This window comes from Prionailurus viverrinus, chromosome A3 (assembly GCF_022837055.1).
Source record: "Prionailurus viverrinus isolate Anna chromosome A3, UM_Priviv_1.0, whole genome shotgun sequence".
NCBI lineage: Eukaryota > Metazoa > Chordata > Mammalia > Carnivora > Felidae > Prionailurus > Prionailurus viverrinus.
The window spans coordinates 88,802,510-88,811,503 of NC_062563.1; the positions used below are offsets into that span (position 1 = coordinate 88,802,510).

General features: G+C 52.2%; 1 protein-coding gene across 23 annotated transcripts in view; it reads left to right on the forward strand.

The window, feature by feature from the left end:
- DYSF (dysferlin) overlaps positions 1-7,851 on the forward strand; it is a 225,478-nt gene extending 217,627 nt beyond the window's left edge. For all 23 annotated transcript variants that reach the window (XM_047851369.1, XM_047851376.1, XM_047851380.1 and 20 more), the window contains 4 exons: positions 451-629; positions 2,086-2,195; positions 3,531-3,678; positions 7,570-7,851. In XM_047851369.1, coding sequence (XP_047707325.1) covers positions 451-629; positions 2,086-2,195; positions 3,531-3,678; positions 7,570-7,608 — 476 coding nt within the window. In that variant the 3' untranslated portion in view covers positions 7,609-7,851. The remainder of the gene's footprint in view (positions 1-450; positions 630-2,085; positions 2,196-3,530; positions 3,679-7,569) is intronic.
- Positions 7,852-8,994: the final 1,143 nt, after the last annotated feature.

The window sequence follows — 8,994 nt, forward strand, 5'->3', positions numbered from 1 at the left end:
TGATTGGTTGCACGATGTTGTGAATGTGATTAACACCATTCCGTTATACATTGAAAAATGGCTAAAGTGACAAACTTTATATATATTTTACCACAATAAAAGCAATTTAAAAGATGGATGGATGGATGGATGGATAGAGACAATGGGTGAATGAATGGATCTGTACAACGTAAGCTGAAATGGAGCATGTGGGAAGCCCCGTAAAGGGTGAACCAGTAAGGGTGGATTAATGAGCATATGGGTATGTGAGTAGTTGAATGGGAAGCTGTGTATATGGAATGAGAGGCAATGGGTGGGGAAATGGAGAGTTTGTGGGATGCGACCCGTGGCTAAGCCCATGGATCAAAATGAAGGAGGTGGCAGTTTTTCTTGAAACTGCCCAGCCCCAGGGGAGCCCTGGGCTGGCAGTGATTGAGAAACCGTTGGCCAAAGAACCTCTCTCTGCTTCAGGCTCCTTGCAGCTGGACCTCAACCACATGCCCAAACCTGCCAAGACAGCTGAGAAATGCTCCTTGGACCAGCTGGATGGCACCTTCCACCCAGAGTGGTTCGTGTCCCTTTTTGAACAGAAAACTGTGAAGGGCTGGTGGCCCTGTGTGGCAGAAGAGAGCGAGAAGAAGATCCTGGCGGTAAGTCGGCTCCCTCCAGCTTAGGGCAGGTGCCCAAGTAGCTTCCTCTGTAGATATCACTGGGCACATACGTGTTGCTCTGCCTCTCTCTGTCTTTCGAGGCACTGTCCCTCTTCTCTTCCAGTTCCCAGCCTTCCTCTCCTTGAGGCTTGCATCCCAGGAAGCCTATTTAAATGGAAAGATACCCTTACCTCCTGCAGATCCTGTTTAATTTATACTCTGCTCTTTGGTGTCCGGGGATCTGTGTCCTGGGTTCCCCTGTGGCCTGGGCATCCTGTGGAGAACCGAGGGAGTGCCTCTCCCATTTGAGCAGGATTCTACCAGGGACCATCCTTGTACTACTCTCCTGGCCCAGAGGTCTGCTCAGGTATGCTGTGACACCCTGGAGAACAGTCCTTCCTCTGGAGAGGAAGTGAATCCCTGACAGCTTACTGAGAAACCACAGGCAGCCAGCCAACCTCTAAAGTGGACCTTGAAATAAAATACTCTTGTTGAAGAAGGAATTGGAACACTTATTAAGAAATATTAGCACCTCAAAAGAAAAATGAGCAAAGGGCATGCATACGTAGATAGTACACAAAAGAAATATAAATGGCCATTAAACATTAAAAAAAAGGTTCATTTCCCCCTAGTAGTTAAAGGAATAATTTTAAATGTGAAAACATTTTTTTGTCTATTAAATTAGACATTTAAAAAATCTAAATGCTCATTGCTAGTGAAGACGCAGAGACAGACCCCTCATTTACTTCTGCTGGGAGGGCTAATGGTTTTACCATTTAGGGAAGCAATTTGGTAATATATAGCCAGGGATTTAACAATATTTATGCCCTTGGACTCTGTCATCCCACTTTTAAAAATCTCTCCTAAAGAAATAAACAGACACAATTAAAAATGTAGGCTCTGGGGTGTTTTCTTGCAGCATTATTTATAACATCAAAGAGTTGGAAACAACCTAAATGAACCAAAATAAGTGGTTTACTAAATAAATTGTGGTCAACCATCCCATAGAATGTTTTTATAGCCATTAAAAAGCAAACTTTAAAGAATATATAATTATATAGTGAAACATAATATATTTCTAAGTGAAAGAAGCAAGCTCTAGAACTCTATATACACAGTGAGGTATTTCATATACTTGCAGAGGAAAATAGTTGTGATGCATAAAAATATGAACGGTGCTCATCTCCACATAGTGGAAGTATGGGTGATGTTCTCCTTTATACATTTCTGTAGTTTCTAAATGTTCTGCAAGGAGCAGTAGCGCTTTTGTGATCAGATCAACCCTATATCATTTTTCTTCCTTCCTTTCTTTCTTTCTTTCTTTCTTTCTTTCTTTCTTTCTTTCTTTCTTTTTTAAAATAATACAGTGGCTCTTATGTCTGTTCTGGCCAGGTTCCTCTCCAAGCCATGGGGCAGAGCCTTTGTGCCTCTGACCAGGTCCCTTCTGTCTCCTCAGGGAAAACTGGAAATGACCTTGGAGATCGTAGCAGAGAGTGAGCATGAGGAGCGGCCTGCTGGCCAGGGCCGGGATGAACCCAACATGAACCCTAAGCTTGAGGACCCAAGGTTAGTGCCCACTCCTTACCCCTGATGGCCAGGGGGCTGGGAGGTGTGGTCCAGGGAGACAACCACTGCATAGCCATGCAGAGGTCACAAGGCCCACATGGCTCAGAGCGGGGCGTGACTTGTCTCAAGCCACACGGTAAGTTAGGGGCAGATGACAGGCATCATTCAAGGGCACACCAGGCTCCTCAGCTCTTTCAGGAAGCAGAGACTGTTGGGTAGCTGTTGGTTGTGTGCCGAGCATGCGGTCACATGGTATGTATATGGCGTAGAATGGAACCTTCCCTGCTGGGTTGTTACTATTCCCATCTTATAGATGAGGAAATCATGTTGACAAAGTTAAATAGCGGTCATTACACTAGGAAAGTGGTGAAGCTAAAATTCTTACACCTGTTCTGATTGGCTCTGGAGCCCAATCAAGGTTTTTACCTTGACCAAGCTGCCTTCTGTGGCTCACCTGTGATGTCAATGTGGCTTTCAAATGGCCTTTCAGTCTTAATTTTCTCATCTGTGAGTCCCTGCCTTCCCTACTTCATAGGCCCCTAAGGATGTAGACCAACCCAGTGGATGTGGAAGGCTTGAAAGCGGTTATTAGGGGCAGGAGGACGGCTGTGGGGGCAGTGGAGACAGCTGCATTTGCTGGGTCCCTCCCCACAGCCCAGCTCAGGTCAGACTAGGCACAGATGGACCACTTGATTTCGGTGCTATCCCTAGTCCATGGGGCCGGCAGAGCTGTGGGAGGTGTCCCTGCCCTAGGATGGTGGGATCTGGGTGGAAAGTGAGAGAGACCTGGTATACCCTGCGGTGTGCACTGTGATGTTAAAACAGCCAGTATTGAGACACAGCATCTTGCATGCTCTTTAAGTTGGACGATGACCTAGGGGAAGGTGTTGAGGTTCTTGGCTATGAGTGAGAGAAAATCAGCTTTCTGGGTTCATGTCCCACCATCCTTCCCTGACCATGGACCAGCCATGTGCATCTAGGCAGGTAGTTTGGCTTAGCTGGGGCTCACTGGGCTATAGCTCACCTAATGCGGCAGCCCTTTGAGGCTCTGCCCGGCTCCCAAATCTCTAGTCTGTGATTAAGTTCCGGGTCAGGAAGGGGAGCTGGTGGCTGAGAACTGGGTCTCTGAGGGTGCATAGGGCTTGGCGGCACCAAGAAGAGGAGGGGAGCATGGGGAGGCTCATGCTGTGACAAAGGCTCAGAGGGCTAGGGGCCCTGAGGCTGGGTGGGTTCTGGGGACCAATGGTGGAGGGCCAGGGTGATCTGGGAGCAGGGTTTGGAGAAGGCAGCCTTGGTAGGGGGGTGCCCTGCTGACCTCTCGGGTCTTCCTTCCAGGCGCCCTGATACCTCCTTCCTCTGGTTCACCTCTCCGTACAAGACTATGAAGTTCATCCTATGGCGGCGCTTCCGGTGTGCCATTATTCTCTTCATCATTCTCTTCATCCTACTGCTGTTCCTGGGCATCTTCGTCTATGCCTTCCCGGTGAGTAGGCCTCAGGGGAGGGCCAGACACTGCCTTGGAGGAGCCCCTGGCCTGATAAGGGACACATAGCCCCTACTCTGGGGAGTCCTCAGTCTGGTAGAGACAAAGTCCTACCCTTGGGACAAAGTCCTTCTCTTAGTCCAGTGAGAGAAACTGAGTTTTTGCCCTCAATGGGGAGATACAGCTGTCCTAAGCAAGCCCGTAGAATCTGTAGTCAATGTTGGCAGAAGGTGAGGCACCTTGGGCAGGGGTGGGCAGGGGAACCTTGTTGAAGGAGTGTGTGTAAGTGGGTATGTGGATGGCAGGGCAAAGGTGAAGGCTGCTCTGTTTGTAAGAATGGCACCTGCTGAGGTCCAGAGGAAGGGAGGCCCTAGGGCTGGGAGAGGCTCTTAGTGTCCACCTGAGGACCTTGATAGAGTATGTCCTGCCTCCTGCCTCCTGCCTCCCAGGGAGCTGGGTTTGGGAGAAGGTGTGGGCTGGCAGGAGGCTGGCCCAGGAGCTTCTCACCAGGGCAACGTTGGTGGCACTGGTAAGAAGCCAGCTGATGCCTGGCAAAGAGCTGCAGGGGCCACTCTTGTGAGGCTGATGTACCCCCAGCTTCACTGGGCCCCTTCCAGAGAGGAGTATCAGGGGCTGTGTTCCCTGTCTGTGCTCCCCAACCTCACAGCTCATCAGGGGAGCCCCAAAGATGCTCCAGCCCCCCCATCCCACTGTGTCTCTGGAACATCAGACCTTGAAGTGTTCTCAGGCTAATTCCTGATTTTTTTTTAAATGTTTTTATTTATTTTTGAGAGAGAAAGAGACAGAGTACTAGTGAGGGATGGGCAGAGAGAGAGAGGGAGACACGGAACCCAAAGTAGGCTCCAGGCGCTGAGCTGCCAGCACAGAGCCCGAAGTGGGGCTCGAACTCGCAAACTGCAAGATCATGACCCGAGCCGAAGTAGGACACTAAACTGACTGAGCCAGCCAGGTGCCCCTAGCTAATTCCTGATTTTTAATGTTCTTTAAATTAAAAAAAAATTCTCATATGAAAATTTCAAACTGATATAAAAGTAGAGAGAATGGCATAATCAACCCCATGTCACCCTGATTCTAATGCAAAGAAACAGACAGCCAGTGAAGGGAAGGGACTGGTTCAGGTCTGCACAGCAATCTGTAGACAGCTCCGAGTCCACAGTGCCGGCCACCATGCACCTCAGTCCTGGTCAGCACCAAGCTGCCAGCCAAGGGCACTGTCCCCACAGTGGGCAGTCTGCTCTGGGAATTACTTGTCTGTGTGCTCTTTGCTTTGTGAATCCTCTAGGAGGAGAAGGAGAATGGAGAGCTCTCTCCCTCTGTGGTTGGCGAGGCCTTATATGAGCAGCACACACCTTCCTCCAAGAAGACAGTTAAAACCACAAAGCCATCTGCTTCAGTTCCTAATATCATGGACTGTGAGGAATAGCAGGGGTTTTGTCTGGTCTGGACGTCCAGGCTTCCTCTACTCTCTGGGCCATAAGTGACAAAGAAGGGTCTAGAGCCAGAATGGCTGATGTGTCGGGCTGCAGGCCAGGCCCTCTAAGCTGGCTGTGCTCACCTGGAGCACCAGGCTGAAACGTGTTCCAGGAAGAGTCATGGCCAATTGGCTAAATATGGCCGTGGTCTAGGGGAGGGTCCAGGCTGTAGGGCCCTGAAACATGTGCAGTTTTGGGGGCCCTTTTGAAGCAAAGGAAGACAAAATCACAAAATCACAGACCATGGAAGGGCACATGCGAATGTGGTGGCCTGGCATCAGGAGTCAGGCCCAGGACTCTGCCTCAGTGTTTTCCCCCTATTTGGGCAGGCCCAGGTTGCCAAGTCAGGGAGGCATGGTTCCTCTTGCCCACCTGTCCTCAGGCTCACTTCCTTTTGTTTTGGGTATATCCGGATGCCACCCAGTTCAGGTGAAGAGCTCACTAAGCACAGGGTGTGTGTCCAGGAGGTGAGGGAGTGTTGTGGGGATGAAGGAGAAGGCGATGAGCTCTGTGCTGCTGGGGAGCTCTGTGGCTCTCCGGGAGACACAATGAAGCCCGTGAACGAGGGACAGGGTACTGTTCAGGTACCTCTATCCTGAGGCTCAGGCCAGGGGAGTTCAGGCAAAGGAGAGCTGGTGCAGACCCCTGCTCCTCAAGGAGGTGGTCTGAGGAGGAGCAACAGCTCCAGGGAGCTGGTTAGAAATGCAGAGGCCTGGACTGGCCCTGGGTCTGTGGAGGGGAATCTGCCCTGGACATACTGAGGTTTGTGACTCACTGCTGTGCAGGACAGAGCTCTGTGCCTAGAGTCAGATGTTGGCTAGATTTTGGCTCTGCCAGTGACTTCCTGTGTGACTTTGGCTTTGGCAAGTCTCTCTTCATGAGGAGGAGGCTGGGCTAGGACTGCTCTGTCCTGCTGTGACAGCACTGTGCTTAGGGGAGCTCTTTTGCCTTCTCTGAGGGTGCTGCACGTCAGTCCAGCAGGGGCGAGTCCAAAGTGTCACCACTGCCCATTGTGTGAATAGCACCAGCCCCTGGCCAGCTGGGCCCTGTCCTGCCAGGCACTTGGGTGGCACTTCAGGGGCCTGGGGAAAGAAGGCCTACTACCTGGCCAGGAGAGGGAGAGTGTCAGTGTCAGCCTGTGGTCCTTCCTCGTCTCTGGGGCAGCCTTAGCCCCAGGCCCTGTGGGCAGGAGGCAGAGGAGCACTTTGGCCAGTAGCCCTGGTCAGAGCCCCTCCCCGGTCTCGTCCCCCAGCTATGGCCTCACTCTCCTTGAGCCCTGCTGGAAATTGCCCTCTTTAAAATACCAACTCTGACCCTCTGTGAGGGTCAGATCCTAGGTGAGGGGTCTGGGCAGCCTAGGCCTGAGGCTGCACACTGTTTTTGTCTGTGGGTCTACCACCTGGGTAAATCCTGCTTTCCTCCAGCCAAGTCGCTCAATCAGCTGGTGGGTTCCAGACCCTCACCTGGCCTTTAGGCCTTGGGGGCAGAGGGCCTGGTAGAGAGGGGCCCAAAGCCACCGCTGCTCTCCTCCAATTGGCCTAACTTCCCACGCTCTTGGAAATTGCCCTGGGAGGGGGACATGGAGGGCAGCCTTTCTGATTCCTACCAGCTCCACCCCCCTCCCCCCCCCCCCCCCCCCCCCCCCCCACCAGAGCCAGCCGGGAGCAGGGCCAGCGTAGGGAGGCAGGAGGCGATCTGGCGGGGAAGGAGCGGCGGCTTTGTTTCCAGAGTTGGCTTTCCCGGGCCGGCGCTGGGGAACATACTGTCCCAATTAGGAGTCTTGTGTTGTGTTGTATGTGTTTTCATGGTTTTTTGGGGGGAGGAGTGGGGAGGGGAGATTCCTGTCAGTCCTACATCAGGCAGGGCTTAATCAGGGGTGACCCATCTCTGGTGCTGACCTGCATGGTAGATTGTCCCCATACACCCCACCCCCAACCCTCTTTCTCTGTTTTCTGGACAGAAGTGTGGTGGCCAATAAGCCCGTGTGGGTTCCCATGTCGGGGGTGTATGGGAGGGGGATGGGGAGAATTATGGCCATGCCTTCAGGCCACCTGTCTGATGGAAGAGGCCAGGGCAGGCCTGCCCTGACCAGGCCCTGGATGATCAGAATCTTTTTGACAGGTGGTTAGAACATGGGAGTGGGCCTTGGGTTGGTGGGGGAGAAGACAGCAATTTGGGTAGCTGCGGCCGCAGGTTGGAGGGTGCAAGCAGAATTTTGGAGGGGGATGGGCTTGTGTGATTGGCCAGAGGGCCAGGAGGTAGGGTGTTGAGCTGAGTGTGGCATGGGGGGTGGTGAGGGTAAGGTATAGGCAGGTGGTTGAGTAGGTGAGCCTCCTTTCCCAGCTCTGGCCCCTCTGGCAGCTGTTGTCACATGTCCCTGCTTCTTCCCTCCCTCCAGAACTATGCTGCCATGAAGCTGGTGAAGCCCTTCAGCTGAGGACTCTGGCCCAGGACTGGCTGCCTTATCCACCCAGCTTAGCTGAGCTCCTCCAGAACTCTAGGCCTGGCCGGCCTGCCAGGGGAGACAGACAGACAGACTGGCACATGCTGCAAGCGTTGGTGACATCGAGCCCTGGGATCACCACCCCCCACCCCACCTTCATCATTTCTTTTTTCCCCTCAACCCAGCCCTTTTTGGATCAGCCCATATGTATTTCAGTATAAAACAGTTTGAACCACAGGGCCATGTTGGCATGTGTGTCCCTATAGTCGCTGAATGAGGTGTGACCGTGTAGAGGATGTGTCTGGGTGGGTGGGGTGTGAGTGGGGTGTGGGCCATCTCTGGCTCTGCATTCTGAGTGGAGCTTTATCCTTTGACAAGACTGGTCGGAGGTGGGTGAGTTTTGAGACTTGCTGTTCTGGTTCTCCAGGACTTTCCCCTTACCCCCTGCCTGTCCTCACTGAGGCTTCTCCTCCTCCTTTCCCAGGTTGTGCTCTGCTTAGGTGGGCCGTTACCTGTACCTTCTAGTTTCTTTGACCACGCCCTGGAAGAGGATGCACTTTATACAAGTGGGTCACCATGGAAAGGGTTGGGTCAGAAACTCTCCAGGTAGGGAGGGCTCTTGGACCTTTAGCTGTGACCTTATCTTTTACACATTTGGGATTTCTTGTGACTCCGTCCCTCTGCTTCCTTACTCTGCTTAAGAGATCGGGTCTGCACAAACACACCTTTTTCTTGTGGTCTGAAGCTGCGTGTGTGTCGTCTCCTGCAGGAATCAGGCTTAATCTATGGGGGCAGCAGAAACACACTTAGAGAAAAAGCAAAGCGCTTGAAAACATTGTGTTTCCAAAATAGAGGCCTCTGCCTCTCTCGCCTGAGGGGCTGGAACTCTGGAGCACAGCGGCTGGCCTGGCTGCCTCCCTTTCTGTTACCGAGGAGGGCTTCTCCTGTTTCCTGCTGTGAGCCTGCTCCCCTGGCCCGGGCGCTGAGGCCCCACAGTGATCCTTCCAGGGCACTTGGCTCTTCATTGCTCTTCACTCTGGGACCCAGACTGAGGCTCTGCCTTGTCCCACCTGATTGGCACAGGGCTGATGTCCTGGACCCTTCTGGGTGAACTATATGTCAAACACTGAGTGATTCTCTCTTCAGGAGAGGTTCAGGCTGGAAGTAGTCTTCAACATCCAGCTAGGGAGGCTCTGAAAGTTCAGGCAGGAGTCAATCACTCATTAATTCATTCATGCCTTTCATTCATTCATTAAAGAAATATGTGTGTGTGTGTGTGTGTGTGTGTGTGTGTGTGTATCTATGTGTGGCCATCTGTGCACCAGGCAAAGGGCTAGGCTCCAGAAATGCAACATTGATCAAGATAAACATTGGTTTATA